At 41.4% G+C, this 21754-nt stretch overlaps 1 protein-coding gene and 1 pseudogene across 4 annotated transcripts in view; both read left to right on the forward strand.

Annotated features, from left to right (window-relative positions):
- Slc24a2 (solute carrier family 24 member 2) overlaps positions 1–1509 on the forward strand; it is a 229467-nt gene extending 227958 nt beyond the window's left edge. For all 4 annotated transcript variants that reach the window (XM_028773374.1, XM_028773375.1, XM_028773376.1 and 1 more), the window contains one exon: positions 1260–1509. In XM_028773374.1, the coding sequence (XP_028629207.1) occupies positions 1260–1509 (250 nt within the window). The remainder of the gene's footprint in view (positions 1–1259) is intronic.
- Positions 1510–12040: 10531 nt separating this feature from the next.
- Positions 12041–21754, forward strand: part of LOC114626002 — a 41116-nt pseudogene continuing 31402 nt past the window's right edge.

Here is a 21754-nt window from a genome sequence, read left to right on the forward strand (position 1 = left end):
GAGGGGAGGGGGAGGGGGAGGGGGAGAGGGAGAGGGAGAGGGAGAGGGAGAGGGAGAGGGAGAGGGAGAGGGAGAGGGAGAGGGAGAGGGAGAGGGAGAGGGAGAGAAAGAAAGGGAAAGGAAAGAAAAGAAAAGCATGCTTATGTCCTATTTGCTTTTCCATTAGAAAATTTTAAAACTTTGTGATTCAGAAGGTTACTTCCTCCCAAACATCCCAGAAACCAGGCCATAACTGAACCTTCCTAACCATGCTCAGCTGAAACTGGCTGCATGCCACAGAGCTGCCTCCAGATGGCAGTACACCACTGGAACCAGATGTTTCCAGCCATGTTTCCAACAAAGCTCAGTTGACTAACTCCTATGTGGTTCCCAGCAACTGTTCTTCCTCATGATTGTCAAAGTCAGCACTCTGATTAGGAGAGAATGAGTGTTGTCAGATTTCAAAAGTTGGTTCAAAGCAAGAAAACTAGTCGGAAAATCTATAATAAAGTTCTTAAAATCCATTATAAATTTAAGACCCTTTGTTAGGTAGGTTGTTTGGTTGGTTGTTTGGTTGGTTGGTTGGTTGGGTTTTTTTTTTTTTTACTACAAAGTGAGACCGGGGTCTCACTATGTAGTTCTAACTGTCCTGGAACTCACTCTGTAGACCACCAGGTTGGCCTCAAAACTTACAGAGACAGGCCTGCCTCTGCCTCCTGAGTTCCGGGATTAAAGGCATGTGCCACTATGCCCAACCCAAGACCCTTTTTAGTAAATGATTGTCACCATCCATCTTCCCCAGAATAACCTTCAGACTGCCAGATTATGCTTTGGCTCCCACCTTACTGCATCTTAGGTTCTCAAAGAAGTTCTTGTTACTCCGTCTCCATTCTGAAAATTAGAGGCTCTAAGGGTACATGCCTGTATGCTTTTTTCTGATGCCCTCTCCTCCCCTCACCCCATGCAAATCTCAGTTCACCTCTTAGGGCTGGGAGTACCTTGTAATCTCCTCTAGAAACAAAACAAAAACTAATTTGAATCAAATTCACCTGTAGCAGTCACATCTTTGATGCTGTCCACTAGAGAACAAATCAGTCAAGAAGTTGGTCAAGAGTCCAAGGGTCCCCTGACTTCTTTACATAGCTTTCTGAGCCAATCATTTGTCCTAGTGTCCCTAAAGTGTCATCCTCCTCGAGCTTAGACAGGCATCTTATGGTGCTTCTTCACCACACCTGACTGTTCCCTGTCCCTCCTCTCCTGCCTGCTTCTCTTCCTCTCAGGCTCCCACTGCCCTGGCTGCTCTACACTATCATCCACAGATTCAAGCCAGTGACTGTCAGCAGCAATGGCCTCTTCTGTGCCATCGTCCTTCTCTTCATCATGTTGCTTTTTGTCATTCTCTCCATCGCCCTCTGCAAATGGCGGATGAACAAAATCCTCGGCTTCATCATGTTTGGCCTCTACTTCGTGTTCCTGGTGGTCAGCGTCCTCCTGGAAGACAAAGTTCTCGAGTGCCCTGTCTCCATCTAGTGGAAAAGCCATATCTTAAACCAGCAGCATGGATGGTCCCTCCCGGCTCTGGGCTCCAGGCTCCTTGCAGTCTTGAGAAGAGGCAGCTTGTGCACAGCCCTGGGAGGCAAGTGTCCCTCCTTTGGAAGGTTGGAGGAAGGATGGATTCCCACGGGGCCATTCACTTCACAGGCACCTCTCCCTTGCCTGCGGAAAGGGCTCCGTGTAAGAGACAACAAGGACCGTCTCTCCATCACTGACAGGTACTCCTCGCTGGTCGGAGGTACATTTATTGTGATGACACAAAAGAGGACAGAGGCTATACATACATATAAATATTATAAATATATACACATGAGCATACAAATCTTGCCTGTTTCTGTACTATATACCTCTCCTCCTATACCTATAGATTAATATATAACTGTACACAAACAAAGAAAATTATATATATATTATAAACATATATATTTAAGTGCAAATGCATCTTTTCAGGGATAGTTCTAGCATATTTATAGTACCTATTTGAAGAGGGGCATCAACCTTCGACCTTCAGTTTGTGCTTTGCCCCTCAAGTACAGAAGCTGAGTTAACAGAATCAGTAGGCACAGTGTTCTTTGCTGTGATCTCTAGCCTGCTTTGGATGTACTAAGTTCAGTGAAATACTTTGAGGAAAGGAAAGCTTAATCGAGGGAGTCTGTGGGAGCCCCAGTTAGAACCTCTAAAATACTCTCATAAGCCAAAAAGAATCACCCTGTTCATCCCCACTGGGGTGCTCTGAGAACCCCCGAGATTCTGTAAGACAGAGGTAAAACTCAGACTGAGTGACAACGGGGGGGGGGCCCCCGCCGCGAGGGTGAGGCTGTTGTTTTGTTTTGTTTTGTTTTGTTTTGTTTTGTTTTGTTGTGATGCCCCAGCATGCAAGTAGATGATATGAATGAAAAACCAAATTAGTGCTTTTCTAGGACAGCAAAAATTATAAAAACTGAGCCTCTCATGTTCCAGTGCATGGCCCATTATCATCAAGCGAGCAAGGGCAATCTTAGCCGTGACTGTCATCTGACACTCTTTAATCCCAAGGGCTCCCACACAGTCCAAAGTCCTGCCAAGAGTGCTGAGATGTGTGCTGAGAAACACCATCCAGCAGAGGTGCTCAGTGGAGGCTGCCACCCAATGGGAACATAAGGGCCTAGCTCCTTAGAGCATTTCTCAGTGTGGTCACAAAGGGCTGCAGTGTCTAAAGATCGTTCCCAGGGGATCTAAACTAACGACTGACAGTGTTTGCTTGAGGCAGTTCAGGTTTGTCTGCAGAGGCATTTAACCATTTGGTGTGTGCCCCACCTTCCCCACCCCAACCCCAGAACAGTTTCCAAGTCCTGTGTCATGCATTTGGTGTGTAGACCCACGCAACACCTGTATCCCACCTCCCATCATAACCCCATCTAAAACTCTAGCGTTCCAAGCACAGTGGAGACTACACATGCTCCATCGTTTCTTTACACTACTTGGAAGCAGTCACTCTGATATCTTGCTTAGCTTCACATGGGGTCAACTCATTCACTGAGTGTCCCTAAGTCCTGTCTGACATCTTGTGTGACTTCTCAGGTTTATTTCGGTAGAAAATGGGGCTGGCTGGCAGCCAATTAAATTGAAAAAAAAATATGCAGAGTTTTTCATTTCCCTAAACCATCCTTTCTCCTTAAAATCAACTGAACAAGTGAATAGAGGGTGGCCACCTGCGTGTAAATCGGCACACATCATACCCGGAGAATGTCACCGCGTATTCACAACCTGATCTGGCATTCTGCCTTTTCTGATTGTTGTGAACACCCCTTAACACAGGGAGGCAGGATACAGAACTCAAAGCTGAATTAAAAAGGTCGGATAACCCAATACCCCAGCTCAAGTTCAGCATTCCATCTACAGACACTCCATTTACAGAGCATGGCAACAGCAGGCAGAGCCAAGCCTCTCCCCTCCCTTCACTCATAAGCAAAAGGCACTTCAAAGTGGAGGCCCCCTGAGGACACATGAAATAAAAAGTTCTGCCGCCTAAGAAACTGGCTTTCAAGTCTCTCCAACAATGCAGAGTTGGGTTTTCAATGGTGAAAGAGAAAGCCATGCCCCATTTATCAAGGGTTGGACTTTGTATGGGGCAAGCATTTGTGCTGCTTCCTTACAGAGAAAGACAAAGGAAACGTGAGTTTTCAATTTTAAAATCTCAGATTCTTGTCCTGGCTGCTTGGATGAGAGCATGATGATTGTTGGATAAATTCTTTTTTCTGGTTGGTTTATTGCTTAAAACGAATTATTCTTTTTAAACCAACTACAAATAGACTGTAAAGTAAGAAAGGTCACAGAATGTCTGCTCCCACCATTACAATCCCTTCCTCAGCAAGAAGCCAGGAAGCACTCCAGGTGCCTAAGAGCTGGGGGTTCTGCTTCAGAGGGAGGGTTGTAGTATTTAACAAAAAGTTGCTTTGAGAAGACAACGTTCCCAAAGCCAGTCCCCACTTCCATGGTGTTCCTGTCCCTGAGAGGTGCAGGCACCACCCACCGCTGGCTCTTGCTGTCTTGGTTGAGGAATGTGTGGCTATGTGGCCATATGTTGTCCTGGAATCATTCACATCACTGTAAAACTGCTTCCTACAGGATAGAGTCAGATCATCTCCAATTTCTTTCTTGCATGACAATGTGTGCAAGTGTACTAGATCTGCTGACAAACAATATCAATGATGTCATCACCCTATTGGCCCAATCACATTTGAAATCCCAAAGCAAAGAGCATCAAATTTGACAGTCAAGGAAGAGGAAACTCGTGCACACACCAACCAAAGTGAACATTTTTTAACGAAAGGATTTTTTTTTATTCTGTGCACATATACATACACACAAACATTTGCTTACCATTCGAACACTTCATCCTACAAAATAAAGGAAATGGCCAGCTGTATCCCTAATGCTTTCAGAGAAGCAAAAATATGCAACAAGAGATATGGGAGAAAAAAATTTAGACTGCTGTCTCTTTTCTTCTCTGGAGCAGAGTATAAAATAATATCAAAAGTTTGAGCCAAAATTTTACACTCATCCTAAAATAAAGGAATTGTACCCAAATGGGTCCATTTGTTCGAAGAAAGCCAAGCCAATCTTGCTTCCTGCCACCTCTCCTATAGCCTTAGGCAACCCTGGAACAGGAGAGATACTTGGTTCAGACTGAGAATTCTAAAATAGAAAGTCCTAGATTTGCATTTGAGAGTGTCCATGACACATTCACCTGCCCTCTAGATCCGGCCAGTTCCTGATGGGATGAAGCATGAGATTAATGGTGTTATTCAACTTCCCAGGACCTAAACATGCCAGACAGAGTCAACAGGGCAGAGTACATGTACAGAGGACCAGGGATGGGGTTACTCATCAGCTCGGCAGATGATGCAGAGTGTCTGAAGCCTCACATTAGTGGCATGAAAGGAGGCAAGGACCATCTCATGTTCAAGGAAAATGCTTTGCAAAGCCTCTAACAGGGACCATTAGAATTTATTTTATAGGGAAGACACAAGTCAGGTGGTTTGGAGGCCTTTCAGCAAAACACAGCTGCCTCCGTGATTAGATTTTTGGTGACAACATACATGTGCTCCTGGCCAGAGAGAGTTGGCTGCCTTCCCTACACCACCACTTTCCACATCTTTGAAATGCCTCTGTGACTTTAGATGAAGTAAGGTAGGGTCTATAAAAGAAGGTTATCCACTCCCAGACCACCGTAACAGAGAGTTGATCACTGAAGAGACAACTGTTAGAACTAGTGGCCAGTCAGAGGGGAAGATGGAATCTGAAGTATTCTATTGAGAGAATTGCTCTGAAGCATTTGATAGGGTTTGATGCCTGTCTAAATGAAGAATTTCAGAGAATTTCAGTGGGCTTTCATAAAACACACACACAGGCTCAAGTGCACAGGAACACACGCAAGTTATATTCTTCCTTGCACCTGGAAAGATTGGGACTCCAGCAAGTAGCATGTTACAGACAGCAGGTCTGTTCCAGAAAAAGCATGCTATAGAAACCAACAACCACTCTTACATGTTCGCCTGACCTAATAATTTTTAAGCTATCATCATCAACTCCCGTGCCTCTCACAACATTCTTTTCATTTAGCAGACAAGGTCTTCCCATTAAGAGAGAGTTGGTAGGAAAATATAAAAATCAAAGGGGAAATAGGGGAGAGAAAATAATTTACTTGTGATAGGATTCCTAAGAAAGCAACCAAAATATATCTATGATGTTTAATGCGGTTACAAATAGCAGACATTTTTAAACAATTACTAGAGTGTATACATGTTCTACATTTATTTGAAAAGCACATGTCAAATGAAGGACTCAGGAAAGAAAGGTACCTGTGCCTTGCCCCAGTGTCTGTCTGAGTTTAGTTTACTGCCTTTGGATCTTTGTGGTCCTTTTTAATCTCACAGCTTCATATTCCTTGAAATATATAGCTAAGAAAAGCAATAAAGGAAATACAGCCAGCTCAGATCCAAAACATATTATTGCACCTTCGAGCTATTTTTCTCATGTCACTGGGCACTTTGGGTCCACAGAGGCTGTGGTTGCTGCAGCAAGAAGGACATAGGCTTCTGTGCAATCACAGATGTCCTCACATTCGCTACATCTGGAAGTAGCTTGCTTCCCACGTAGACCGCCCAGACAGCATGCATCCACAAGCCTTTCCCACACATAGACAATCAACCTCGCTTTAAACTACCTAAATGGCACCGAAGTCTTTAATCTTGTTCGTGAGTTTTCTTAAGGGTGGGAGAGAGGACCACACAAAGGACAAACAAGTGCATGACCTAGCCAGGCTTTGAAAGACCAACCTCGTCCTGAAAGTTTAAGCTCCTGGGTTCAAATTATTGTACAGAGAGCAACTGAATGGAGAAGCATGGTGCCTAAGCCAAAGCACTTTTCCTAAAAGACTGATGGGCTGGACTGGAAAACTAATAAGTACCTAAGGATGAAGGAGTGCTGTGGACTTGCATGGACTCCCACCAGAAACTGATTCCACTAGGGGAATCTGTTTTCTGGTTGCTGTAGTACAAAGGACCACTGATAGTGAGTCATCATGGGATATCAAGTGTTCCTAGAGTAACCAAAGTCAGTGTTTAACACTGATAGAAGAGTCTCCACCCAGCTTAACCCTAAGACTCTACAGCTGATGACTTCACCATTTTTTGTTTGGTTGGTTTGGTTTGGTTTGGTTTTTTGTGTTTCCTTTGTGGCAGAAGTCAACTGCTTTTGAACACTTTTTGATCTTTATCCATGACATGGTTGAAAGTTGCCACTGTGGGACCCTATACCTATTTTCATCAGAAGCATCCTTGAATTTTTGCTTGTTTGTTTGTTTGTTTGTTTGTTTAGGTGTTTTCTTCCTCCTCCTCCTCCTTTTTCTCCTCTTCCTTTTCTTCCTGCTGATGTCACTGTTCCTCCTCAGTGTAAATATTCGAAAGTTCTAGACTTTTACCCCCAATAGCATCTTCCTATGCACGACTAATCCCTGAAGGAGTCTATTCTAATTGCTGTTGAATGGCAGGCAGAATCCATAACCACAGAGGCTCACAATAGTGCAAATACCTTCCAAGGACCAGTAGACTTGAATACAGTACCAATGGGAGTTGTCTGGTGTCAAGATGAACACTGGGCACAGCATTATCATAGAGGTGAGGTCAAGGTTGCAACTCTTTTTGTATATTGCATCTTCGTTCCATAATAGTCAAAAAGGAAACAGGAAAGGAGCTACATCTGGGTTTGTGCTTGCCTATGTTACTTACTGGAAGGAAGTCATTTCAAATGGGAGGTCAGGGAAAGGCTTGGAGCTCCTCTTGTTGTGAGTCCCACAGTGTGTTTACTTCCTCATGCAGTAGGTTGATAGAAACAGTAAGGTCACTTCCTGACCTGTGAAACTGGTCACTCAAAGATGAGAATTTTCTCTTTGGTTGCAGTTTTTTCATAATGGATATATAAATAATGAAGGCCTTGGACACTGACAGGTCTCTAAAACTCTCAGCTAGCCAAAAAGATAACTAATTTTCTTAAATCGTGTTACATACACACAAACAAGAGAAAAAGTGAAATAAGTCTGAATCCCAGAATAAAATCATTTCCAGAATGAAATTGCATGTGTGAACTAAGGGCAGAGAATTCCTTGTCAGTTTAATTCAATGAGTCTCCAATTCTTATCATCAGGATAAAACTGAAGGACAAAGGATGCCTTTTAGGTTTTTTAATTTTTTTAATATTGCACTTTATAGTATTTCATAAGAGACAATTGTCTTAATTAAAGCCATAAAATACCAATAATGCATATATTCAGGGCTTCTGGATATAGTCAATAAACAGTCCACGGGTCATTCTGTGTGTTGTTCGTTGTAAAATGAAGTTTATCTGTTCCATTTTTATTACTTAAACTACTGTTTTAGACAATCCTAATTGACTAAAAAATTTTAGGTATGTATTTTAATCAAACTTTGAAAATCAAAGGAATTATTCATTTCGTGGAAGAATTCTTCATTTTCAAAGCAGCTCATTGCATGATTTCTTTAAATAGCAAGTTCCACTTTTGCACTGAAAATATTTCCTTTTAAAAATCCTAGATTATTTTTCAGGAATCCATTTGCTATGTTAAGCAAGATTCACCCATGTGGAGATTGGAACGGATGATTACCAAACATGCCTGGAAAAATTAGGATGTGCTTCTGTTTTTACATAAATATGTGATGGATCTAAGAAGTTCCCTTATAAAAATGGCAAGCAGATATACAACCTGTCGATAATATCTTATACCTATATTTGTATACATCCCTGGGAGGACAAACAAAAACAACAGATTTCATGATGTGCTGGGTGGTCAATTTTCTTTTCTGTCAAAACATAGTTTCTCACTGGGGATGGTGAGTTGTTCGTTCTCAAGACTAAAACCCTTAATATTTCACTTTGTAATGCAATCGGAGTGAAAGCTGAGATGATGGGGCACATAATAGCCTAGAACAATCCACCACAGCAGGGTAGCTAAGTCATCTATACAAGCCCCAGTATTAATAGAACAACTCCGTCGGTAATCTTGGGCTTAAATAGACAACTTGCCCTAAAGAAAAATATCTGAATGCAGGGTCGACGACATTCGTCTATCACAGGCTGCCCAAGGTTCTCAGAGAGTCAGACTGTCCGTCAAGAATAGAGAGAGCTTCTGTTGAGTTTGGCAGAGTCCACCTTGGTCCCTGTAACTAACCTTGTTCTTTCAAGTCTCCATAGCAACAGCTTCCATCTTCACAATGCAGACTCAGAGGGGTGCATGAAAAAAAATATTACTCGCAAACCAGGCATGGTGACACACTTGTAATTAGAGAAGTGAGGAGGTAGAGGCAGGAGGATTGGAAGCTCCTGGTCATCTTTGTCTACATAAAACTCTGTCTCAAAACAAGGGGGACAAACACTATCCTCTTGGTTCGATGAAGCTACTGCTAGCACAAAAGAAAAGATAAGTTATATAGTTTTAAAACAGAAATATTATTAATGTTGATCCCAACATAGATATATACCCTACAAGGTATAACCTACCTTTTAAATGGGTTATGTTAAAAATATACAAATGTGCTCAGGATCTTCTGTTTGGGGATACACAATCAATTACTGCCAACCAAACCTTTTCCATACACTACAGAAGAGCCTATAACCCAGATTTGGTCATGATATTGCACCTCATAAATATGTACATTTACTATGCCAATCAAAAGAATAAACCAATTTTTAGAATTCTTAAATGAATATATTTTGGAAAGATCAAAACATATCGAAATGCCATTTTTGTGAAGGATCTTTTTAGGGGTGGTCCAGGTCTCATATGGCCCTTGTTTGCCTGCATACTAAAGAAGCATCTTAGCCCCTGTCTTCACCCCTCCAGACTCCAGGGGATGCACTTTAAAGTCATCTTTGTCATTTTGTGTTTGTTGTGAGCAGTTTTCTCTGGCTGGCTAGACGTACAGCGACTCCGTGTCATTTACTTTGTGACTCTGTCTGTACATAACTGGAATTCGGATGGCACCTGTACATAGGCGGTTTGGAGTGGTGTGCTAGGGTCACGTGGTCTCACTCTGATAAAGGGTTTTCTTCCATGTTCCACTGTCTGCATCCTTGTGCGTGTACTACTGATAACTTACTGAACATACTTTATGTAACTAAGTCTCCTCAGTGTAAAAGTAATAACAATAAAACAATTGACTCCAAAAAGAGTGTGGGATTTTTTTGCGGGGGTTGGGGGTTAGGGAAGATCTTTACCTGCATTAAGTCCCAACACTCAGCATCTCATGAAATAAACACTCAGTGGTGGGAGTTACACGGTAGGAACCAGAAGCCAGCATGGACCAAGAGTTACTTTTGCTTGTATCCTTTACCTCTTGAATGTTTGCTGGTCACATTTGAGCTTTTACATGCCTGTGGTCATTTGTTCACTAAGAAATATATGCCTAGGAAATGAGGTTTTAATTAGATATATTAGAAACCATTGTTAGCTGTTTCTGAGGTCACTTTGGACATCTTGTTATGAAAAACAAGGAAAAAATATGATATTCACCTCTGATACCAACACTTGGAAAGTGAAGGCAGGAGGATCAAGACCTGGAGGTCATCCTTGTGTACATGGTAAGTTCAAAGCCAGTTCAGATATGTGAGAGCCTGTCTTTAAAAGACTGGAAAAAAGATTTTATGGTAAATCTAATGTTTTTATATAAATATATATGGTCACCTTTTTATTTGAATATGACTAATTGACTTATAAGTTTAAATGATTAATTTATGAATTGAGTTATTGTAATCTCTCCAGCATTTGATATACACATCTGTTCCTCCCAGATGCCTCAAAAACCAGGTAGATTTACAAACCAAAATAGCAAAATCTGACTATGTCACAAGCAGTTCTGACAACAAATCAAACTTAAAGGCTGTACTAAACTGGATTACCATAAGAATTTTAATACTGTTGACAGTATTGAAGCCAAGTCTACCTTTAAAAGTCATGAGGAGGCTAGACCTAATTGAACATTTCAGATTTTAATGAGATTATCCAGTGTGTTGAGTTTCTTTCAAACACTTTGAAATAAAAATATACGTAAAATACTCCAATGATTATAAAACTGATTGCTAAACCACACCAGTGTGGATTTTATGAACTTGGTGTCTTTTGTCATCTCCACATTTTTATAGCATCTTCCCAGGTTTTGAAAGATCACACAACCAACGAGCAGATCTGCCATCTTGGAGCAGGTAAGATAACTGAGTCACATCCCTCACTTACCATCTAGATAGTCAACCTCCTGACATAAAACAAAGGTCCTGGGATCGCAGACACTACAAGATGGGTCTACTGGAACCACAGCTGGGAGTGCTGCTCTCAACTCAGAGCCTAGTCCCTCTCATTGCCCACAATACCCTCTCCTTCTATGGAGAGCGTCAGCTTAGTTTCAACATTTACTGACTGTGTTCTTGTCGGCATTGCTGGGTTTTCTATTAAAGTCCCTGTCCCCTCACTTGGGTCTGTGAATTCAGTATTTCCACCTGCGTTTACAGCAGATTATAGATAGATAGATGATAGATAGATAGATAGATAGATAGATAGATAGATAGATAGATAGATGATAGATGATATATAGATAGATAGATGATAGATAGATAATAGATAGACAAATGATAGATATGATAGGTAGATTATAAATAGATGAATGATAGATAGATAGATAGATAGATAGATAGATAGATAGATGATAGATAGATAGATAGATAGTAAATAGGTAAATAGATATACATAGAGGATAGCTGATAGATGATTGATAGTAAGTACATGATAATAGATGATAAATAGCAGATAGGTGGTAGCTAGATATAGATAGATGATAGTAGATATATGATGATTGATAGAAGATAGATGATAGATAGTAGATGATAGATGATAAATAGATAGGTAGGTAGATAGATGTGATTATAAAACCGATTCCTAAACCACAATGTGATACACACACACGTGTGTGTATGTATGTATGTATGTATGTATCACATAGGGTTATATTGTTTCATAAGATTCTTCTTTTCCTTTCTTTTTATTCTGACCACAGTTCCAAACTTGCTACTAACAATTTTGTGTCTCCACAATCCTACAGGCTTACAGATGGATTGACATAAGCAGGCTAGCAAAGGCAGAGGCTAGGGGACCAGGGACCTGACCTCAAACCCACATTTCTATAGAATTGTACAAAAGTGTCAAGAAATAGTTATACTACAGATTGATTACATCACTGTATATTTGGGGTTGCCTGGACATTCAGTGTCAGACATTTTGTGCTGAGTCATAGCCCTCTTCCCCCATGTCCAGTGTCAGCCATATTTTATCTGACTTATGCCACATGTTCATATCAAAGCCGCATTATCGAAACATAAACTGAGCCTTATAACCTTCTGTTCCTAACACCTCTATCTCATAATTGTCAACATTGGCACTACTGACATTTGAAGCTGAAAAATGGCTCGGTAAGTATCATCCTATGCATTGTGGGAGGCTGATCACAGCAACTGTGTACTCACATTCATAAAATAAATAAATCTTAAAAAAAAATTGTGATGTAAGCATGCTTTATTAGTAAAAACCAATTTCAAGTCAATTTCTCAAGACTGTCATGACTTGTATTTTGTGACTATCACAGACTCAATGAAAGGAACCAAGGAGTCAAAACACCTGAGATCTTTTCGAATCTCCAGAATTCATTCCCAACAGAGCTAAATTACAAAATTCAGTAAATATTCTACATAATTTTCTTTAATCCCTGAATATTTCCTTATCCCTTTGGAGTCAGCCTCCAGGGCTGGGTAAATCCTTTGAAAACAAGGTTTATCCTATTCTGAAAGAGAAGTTTATTGTAGATAAACTTTCTCCTCCACCATACCTAGGAGCAATCATGTCATTTCCTTTCCTTTTGATTTTTTTTCAGACTTTACCCTCAAACCCTTTCCCCCTTAAACTGATTCTTGTCAAGTGTTTGGTCACAGTAACAAGAGAGGTAGCTGCTGCCGTCCCTAGAGAGAGAGTGGACCCAACCGAGAGCCTCGAGGACAGTTTCCTAGCTTCTCTAACCCCAAGGCTCAAGGCGGCTCTTCAGAGTTACTAACGTTCAAATAAAATGGCACTCTCATTTATATTAACACATTTGGAGAGGACATAAAACTGAGAGTGGAGGAAGGTGTAAGCTAACCCTCCCAGCATGATGTATAAAAATATATCACAGTTCTTTTTTCAATGCGAAGACCTATTGTTGGGAGCAAGACTATCCCAAAGCTTTCTCAGAAGCCTTGATGAATGCACAAGGGGAACACTGATTTTGTGCCTTAGCCCAGGGGCAGACTCAGAAAGGTCTCATCTGAGGTTGGAGCCAGGGTGTGAAAGGAGTTAAGGTTTAGTTTTCCCCGTGAAGAGACCAGAGTTGTGTGTCTTATATTCCCTTTGTGCAACATTGCTTGATTAGCTTCCTGCTCCCTTGGCCCCATTGCATAGTAGCTTTCTGCTGACTCTGTCCAACTTTTCCCTGTGTCAGCTACATCTAAGATGCTGAACTTAATAAACTTGCTTAGCAAGACCTCATGACCCTAAACATAGTCTTCACATTCTCCGACAGATGTAATTCACTTTTAAATTTCTAATGAGTTTCATATAACATATTTTGATCAGTCACACTTTCGCCCACCTCTTCCCTTACCCTTCATTACCCATAGAACTTTGTGTACTTTTTTTTTTAATCCTGCAAGTCATATTTATCCTGCCCAAATATTCAGTGGCCTTCCACTGGATCATGGTCTACTACTGACTCCCGCTCTCCAAGCAGATAACAATTACCAGTAGAACCACATCTGCAGAGAGGTGTCATATGCCCACCTCCCTGTTCATGCTGAAGTTTGCTCTGCTGTGGGCTTGCTCAGGTTTTGCACATTTTGTGACAACAGCTGTGGGTTCTTACATTCAGCTGCACCGTTATTTTCAGAGAATAATGTTTCTACCACCTCTTAAACTCTTTTCTGACCCATCTCCCGCAGTGATCCCTGAGCCTCAAACAACAGATTTCTTCTAGGCTATGTCATGATATGCAAAACTTGTAAAAGAGAAAAAGGTAACTACCTGGGAATTTTTCCCTTTGCTGCTGTATTCAGCATGACATGCCACATAGAGAAATGAATATAGTCCCTGGTATACAGTAAGATATAGTTGAGAAGAGAACTCTGAATACTGAGCTTTCTAGGTTTATAAAATATTCTCCTAAAACTTCAGTTAGAAAGGTCTCTGAAATAATTTTCTCTGTTTGCCCACTAGAAGTTTAACATCTACAGGATGCTTCACAAGTAGTTCTGGCCATTGCTGGCCATGCCCTCTTCATCTCCTGTGGAAGATATCTCTGGCTAATAGAAAGTCTTTCATACAGAAACTCAAAAATCTGTCTTCCTGAAATATTTGTTCGTGGAGCCTGGTTTAAAGATATAACTCAGTGCTGCAGTTAAGAGCACCAGCTTTGGAATTAAGTTACCTGGGCTCACTGTTTTCTGCTACAGTCTGGGAATTTGAATTCTTTGTTTCCAGTATGTTTGAATTAAATGTTTATGGCTGTGCTCAGCACAGAATAAGGATTTGATGATGCTGGCTATCATTATTATTCTGTTTTTGAGACTACACAACTTTTCCAGTCTCTAATATGTCAGTTCTGATTGTCTCATATATAGCATGTGTTCAAATGCCCACACAGATCTAGATCATAGAACATGCTCCAGAGCCTTAGTTGGAAAGGGTCCTGAGGGACTCCTCAGCTATTCTTCTCTGTGTATCATCTCTCAAAAATTTTAACTCTCCTTAGAAATGGAGTCCAAGCCTTTGAAGACATTGAGATAGGAGTATTAGGTCCTTCTATGATTTAACTGGCTGAGTGTGTGTGGTATTTTAATTCCAAATAAAGCTGCCTTTATATTTAAAAATTACATTCTTTTATATATTAAATTTTATGCAATATATGCTAATCATACTCTTGTACCTCCCCCCAACTTCTCTAGTATCCTCCCAAGTCTCCAACCACCCAACTTCATGTATGTCGTCTCTCCCTCACCCAAGTAAAAAGTGATAATAAAATCAAAACAGAAAACAAGACAAAGATACCAAAACAAAACAGAAAGCACACACACACACACACACACACACATATACAAGTCTATTTTGTGTTAACCAACTATTCCTGGGCATAGGTTCTGCCCTGAAATGTGATTGATACACCCAATGGCACTCCACTGTGGAAAACTTACTTTCTTTTGCCATCAGGTATCAACCGAAAATAGCTTCTTGGTTAGGGGTGGGAACCCATGTCCACTTCCTACTCTCTCAGTGCTGGGACCCTGTCTGGATTGAACCTGTGCAGTCTTGTACATGACTCCATAGTCTCTGTGACTTCATATGTATATCAGCCCTCTTGAGTCTGGCAGATGCTGCCCCCTAAGTCATTCACCACCACCTCTGGTTCCTATAATCCTTTCACCTCCTCTTCTGCATAGATCCCTGAGCCTTCAGGGGAGGGATTTGACAAAGACATAACCTTAGGGATGAATGCTCCAGGATCTCTCACTCTCTGCACATTGTCCAGTTATGGATCTCTATGTTAATTGTCATCTACTGTAAGAAGGAGACTCTCTGATGAGGGTTGAGCAATGCTCTTGCTCTATGGGTATAGTAGGATGTCATTAAGTTTTTTGATAGCTATGTTCCATTAGCAGAAAAATAGTAGATTTCTCTCTAGGCCCATGACCTATCTAGCCTCAGATTCTTGGCCAGGGGTTGGGGTGGGAGAGGTTCTTTACAAATACCACAGTCAACAGAGTGTTGAGTGAGGCAAGAAGGAAGTTCAATTCAACACCACTCAGTAGCCAGTGTTAGCTCAAACTTCAAGAGTTTAACACCAACAGTTTGGTTTAGGCATATTTAAGTATAGCACAGTTTGAAAAAAAAATGTTTTCTGGTGATAATTAATTCAATACTGTGTGCACAATAAAGTTTAAGCTCTTTGTAAGCACATTGAAGCTCTTTGTAAAGTGCATGTGACCTCTTTTAGAAAGGCAAGTTCTACAGATTGACTACATGTGATGTTTTAAGGGTCTAGGGAAGGATCTGGTGTGGTCTCAAGCCATACAGATAGCTATAAAGGTCACCAGGCTGTAAAGTACATCCAGTCCTGTTTGTAAAGTACATGTTAGTTTCCCATAAGGATGTGTTCTATAAAGTAACTGAGGAACAATGCTCACAGTATGAGTCTAGGGAGGATGACTGAGGTTGACATAAAGGTCTTGGTGACCCAGGTGTTGACTGGCCATACAAATAGCACAGAGGTCACCAAGTTATTAGCTTTTTTCATTTCCAGCCTTCTGGGTAGGAAACAGGTTATGCATCTCTTCCTTTGAATGCTAAACCTGTGTGTTTAACATTCCTGGCTTCCCTGGTGCTTCACTGTGAACACAAGGACCTCATGCCCTCTAATGCCCTCCACACTTGCTCACCTTACCTGTGTCAGGTCTGGGTTCCATCTCATGAAGTGGGCTTTAAATCCCATCAAAAAGTGGCTGGTTACTGTCGTAACATGTGTCCCACTATTACACAAGTACATCATGCAGGCAGACTGTTGTAGGTTTGTAGCTGAGTGATGATTACTTTTCCTCTCCAGTACCTTCCAGCACCATGAATGCTGGTCAGCATAGAGAGGGCTGAATCTTCTAATTGAACACCAACTCAATTTCTCTATGTCCAGTGACAAAAGTAAGTGATGTCTTCAGCAATGGGACCTTACTATCATATTGTAAAGAATAACCAATAGCCTTGGCAATAATCTATGATATTTGGGGAGTCTCTGGGACCCCTTTGGTCAACGTCTCAACATATATATAACCTGTTCCTGGCACTGAGGACTTTACTTGGTGGCATATGTTACTTAGTTAGGGCATTGACTCCCCTATTGTATGGTGACTCCTCTTAAATTCCTTTTACTTAAGTGTATGTTTTAGGAAAGCTCTATAGTAGTGTTTCCATAGAGCTTTTCAAAAAGTGATAGTTGTCACTACTTTCCCCTTTATCCTGCCCTCTCATACCCCACTGCTTAACTCTTCTATTCTAGTTTCTCATTTATCTCTTTGTTACACCATATTCTATTTCTCCCTTCTTGGAACATTCCTTCCTCCCCACCCCAACCCCTAGGTCCATTACCTAGCCTCTGTGAATATTCCAATTGAAATACTCATCTCTAAAGCTTAAGTTCTCATACTACATATAAGGGAAAACATGCAAAATTTTTGGGGGGATCTGACTTACCTCACTCAGAATGACTCTTTCTGGCTCCATCCACTTAACTGAAATTTTCTTAATAGCTGAATAATATTCCATTGTATAAATGTACCACATTTCCATTCTCTGTTTATCAGTCAATAGACATCTAGGCTGTTTCCAGTTTCTGGATAGTATGAGTGGAGTACCAATGAACACTGGTGAACAGTATCTCTATAGAAAGAAATAGAGTCCTTTGAATATATGCCCAAGAGGATATAGCTAGGCCTTATGGTTTTCAGCTTTTAGGGAATATACAGACTAGTTTCCTTATTGACTAGGCCTATTTGTGCTCCCACCAGTAAGGAATAAGTTCTCCCCTTTCTCTGAATCTTAACCATCATGTGGTGTCATTTGATTTATTAGTACTGGCCATTCTGACAGGGGTAGGATGGAATCTCAAAGTAATTTGCATTCCTGCAATGATGGCTAAGACTAAACATTTCTTAAGTGTTTCTCAGCCATTTGGGTTTTATCTTTTGAGAATTCTGGTCATTTCTGTGTTTTTAAACTGGATTGTTTGTTTTCTTGATGCCAGATTTGGGGTATTCTTTACATATTTTAGATATTAAACTTCTGCCAGACGTATACTTGGTAAAGATCTTTTTCCAATTCTGTAACTGTTGCGTTGCTTGAATGATAGCGTCCTTTGCTGACTGCAGATCAAGATGTAAAACTCTCAGCTCCTCCCCAGCATTGTGTCTGCCTGCACACTGCCGTGCTTCCCACAAAGACAATAATGAACTAAACGTCTAAGCTCTAAGATACCCTCAACTAAATGTCTTCCTTTATAAAAGTTGCCTTGGTCACGATGTCTCTTCTCAGCAATAGAAACCCTAAGACAAGCTAATTGAAGATGAAAAGGTAGAAATTGCAGTAAACACTGAGGAAATTCAGAGAATCATAAGAACATGCTCTAAAAACCTGCATTCTACCAAACTGGAGGTATTGAAATCATCTACCACTGTGTGAGGACCAATATATGATTTTGGCTATAGCAGTGTTCTTTTAGGAACTTGGGAGGCCATGTGTTTGGTGCATAGATAGTTTAGAATTGCAACATCCTCTTAGTGGATTTTTCTTTGAATGAGTTTGTAGTGTCCTTCCTTATCTCTCCTTATTAGTCTTTATTTGACATCTATTTTATCAGATATTAAAATAGTTATACCTGGTTCCTTCTTAGTTCCATTTGCTTGGAACACCTTTTTCCATCCTTTTATCCTAAGGCAATGTGTATCCTTGAAGGTGAGGTATATTTATTGGATTCAGCAGAAAGGTGGGTCCTGTTTTCTAACACAATTTCTTAGTCTTTGTCTTTTTATAGGGGAATTAAGACCACCAATATTGACAGTTATCAATAAGCAGTGCTTTTCAATGCTTGTTATTTTTCTGTGGAGGTATATTTTTCCCTCTCTTAACTGTTTTGGGCATTTCTGGGACTGTCAGAGGAAGAGGAGGAGGAGGAAGAAGAGAAGGAGGAGGAGGAGGAGGAGGAGGAGGAGGAGGAGGAGGAGGAGGAGGAGGACTCCAATCAGTCGAAGTCATAGCCACTCCTCACATAGGGAACGTAGGTGGTTCCAGTCCACATCTCAAGAAAGAAGACACCAAGAAAGGTCCAGGTCCAGGGAGAGAGATCACAGGAGCCACTCAAGATCTCCACACCGAAGACGCTCTAGGTCTCCAACACGACATAGATCCACATCTCCCTCCTCACCTTGACTGAAAGAAAGAAGAGATGAGGAAAAGAAAGAAACTAAAGAAATAGAGGACAAAGAACATCAGATTACTGAGGAAGATCTGGAGGGTAAAACGGAGGAAGAATTAGAAATGATGAAATTAATGAGGTTTGCCTCTTTTGACTGCACAAAAGGGAAGAAGGTAGATGGCTCTGTAAATGCCTATGCCATCAACGTGTCTCAGAAGAGGAAATGCAGGCAGTACATGAATCGAAAGGGCTGATTCAACAGCCCTCTGGATTTTATTGGTGAGACTTGAGGGTTGGATGGAGGATTCCCCCACACAAACACACTCACTCCTCATCTGGGTCAGAGAGTATTTTATGTTTTGTGTTTAATACACATCAAAACAAGATCTTGATTCTTCCTTCTTATAAAGTAAGAAAGTCTTATTTATGACACTCAGCTTACCTACTTTTCGAGGCAGTGTCCTTGGCGTGGCCACCAGCCCACTTGTCTGTCCTTGTTCCTTTGAAACTGTGTGTGATTTCTTCTTGGATGCTTGCTAGGTGTTCTTAAAAACTGAAAGTAAAATATACATGTTTCCCCATTAAAACAATGTTTCTACCAAAAAAAACTGTTTTGGGATTATTTTACTTAAAATTTCTTATTAATTCTTTGTGAATTTCACATCATAAACCCCAATCCTGTTCAAATCCTCTGCCTTTATAGCCACCCTGTCTAAAGGAAAACATCTCACCATAGAAGCTGTGCTGTGTCACAGTACAGTACACAGTACGTCCTTTTTCCCATACAGCCTTTCTTGCACATGCTCATTGGGATAAGTCATTTGGTCTGGTTAGCGGCCTCTGGCTCCTGCTTCACTATCAATACCGAATCCTTCCCAGGGCTTGGTTGCCCTGTGCCTTGTAGAACCTGCAGCTTTAAGTCTGCAGGACTGTCCCCTTCACTTGATCCAGCAGTCCACAGATGGGATAGATGTTGGAATAGATCAGCTGGATCTGGGCCTGAGTAGAAGCTGAATTGTTCAGCCCCCAGTTCTCCTTTGCCCACACAAGAGCCAGCTCTTCCCTTTGCCCAGGGGACAGCTGGGGACAAGTCTCCTACTTTCATGCCCTCAGGGACAGCTCACCCACCTGCTGCAACTGCTCGGGGAAGAGGGGAACAGGACTAGGGGTGGCTCATGACACCACACAGCAATAATGGGTGGGGCCATCTCTCCCAAGTGTGGTAGTTTGGCAAGGGGCAGGATCAGTTCATCCCTGCTCCCATCACCACAGCCAGCTCTACTGTGTTGCCCAAGCAAGATGTCCGGCCCACTCCTCAAGTATTGCAGCTGTCAAGGCATAGGGACAGCTCTCCTGCATTCACCCCGTCAACGCCAACTCTCCGCCACCCACACCACCAGAGCTAGCTCTCCCATGCTGCTCAGGCAAGGGGTGGCCAGCTCTCCTGAGTGGGATGGCCATCAAGAGACAGGACTAGTTCTCCCACCACAGGTGAGGGACAGAGCCACCTCAACAGTTGCTTGGACACCAACATGGCCTCAGGCACCAGCATAGGCCCAGATGTCACCCTGGCCTCAAGTAGCAATATCGGCCACTCAGATCAGTATGTTGCTTAGTGGCATCATGGCCTTCAGACATCCACATAGCCTTTGGTGGTAACTTGGGCCACAAACATCAGCACAGATGGCTTTGGTAGAGCCAGAGTCCCAGCTATGACCCTTGGCAGCAGCCTAAGCCTAGACATTACCATGACCCCAGGTGGTTGCACAGGCTCCCCATATCCACCTGTTCCTCACCACCTTTGCGTCTCCAGTTCCACCTCTCTCCGTAGGGCACAAACCTCTGGACTTTGCTTTCTATCACACCTCTCCACTCCATACTCCCTCTTTTCCATCTCTCAGTCACATATTCTTTCATTGAAGTGGTGCACGCCATGGAGCCCAGAACAAGAACTTGGGTATCTCCTGCTATTTGGGGATTATTTATTTCTTGTATCCTCTTGAGTGCAGTTAACCTTCTCTTCAGACTGAAGTTTTTCTTCTAGTGTCTTCTGTAGAGCTGGATTAGTGAATGGAAATTAATTAAATTTGTTTTTATCATGAAAGGTTTTTCCTTCTCTGTCAATTCTGATTGATATTTTTGCTGGGTATAGTAGTGTGGGCTGGCATCTGCGATCTCTTAGAGATTGTAGAACATAAGTCCAGGCCCTTCTGGCTTTTAGAGTCTCCATCAAGTCTTTTTGTTCCTTACAATTTATTATCCTTTCTTTGTTCTGTACATTTAGTGCTTTGATTATTTTGTACCCTTAAAGAGTTTCTTTTCTGGTCCTCTCTATTTGGTGTTCTGTATGCCTCTTGTAACAAGATAGGCATGTCTTTACATTGGGGAAATTTTCTTCTATGATTTCGTTTAAAAATATTTCTGTGCCTTTGCCCTGGTATTTTCATACTATTTCAGATTCTCTAGGTGCTTTGTGCCTGTATTCTTTTAGATTTAACATTTTCTTTGACAGAGTTATTTCTCCTCCCTTATCGTGACACCTGAAATTCTCTCTACCATATCTTATGTTTGTGAAGATTACTTCTGAGCATTTTCATTCCTGAGATTTTCATTTTGAGTTTTATTTAAGATTGGCTTTTCTTTAGCAATTCTATTTCTCTGTTAAATTCTACAACCATGTCTTGAATTATTTTCACTATCTTATTCAACTGTGTTTTCACAGTCTTCATTGAGGAATTTATTTATATCCTCTATAAGGTCCTTGAACATATTCCTTATTTTTATTGTGAAGTCTTTGTCTTGTGTTTCAGCTCATTGCTTTTCTTGGGGCCTATTACAATATTGTTGCTGGCTTCGGAAGGAGGCCCATTGTGTCGGGCTTTCATGTTTGTGTTTTTGTGTCAGGTTCAAGACATCTAGAGTTATGGCATTTGAGGTGTTTCTTGATATAGATATCTGGTATCATCTTTAATAATGGGTGTTCAGGGTTTTTTTGGCTGCTGTTGCCCCAGTTTGGGTCCTAGCTAAGTGTGATGGATGTGGGTCCCTGAGTCCCCACACAGTATAGTGGCTTTGAGTTCCTGGTAGAGAGCTATTTTGTGGGTCCATGGGAAGTAACAAAGGAATGAAGATGAGCTAGA

This window comes from Grammomys surdaster, unplaced genomic scaffold (assembly GCF_004785775.1).
Source record: "Grammomys surdaster isolate TR1022 unplaced genomic scaffold, NIH_TR_1.0 225, whole genome shotgun sequence".
In the NCBI taxonomy this organism is placed as follows: Eukaryota; Metazoa; Chordata; class Mammalia; order Rodentia; family Muridae; genus Grammomys; species Grammomys surdaster.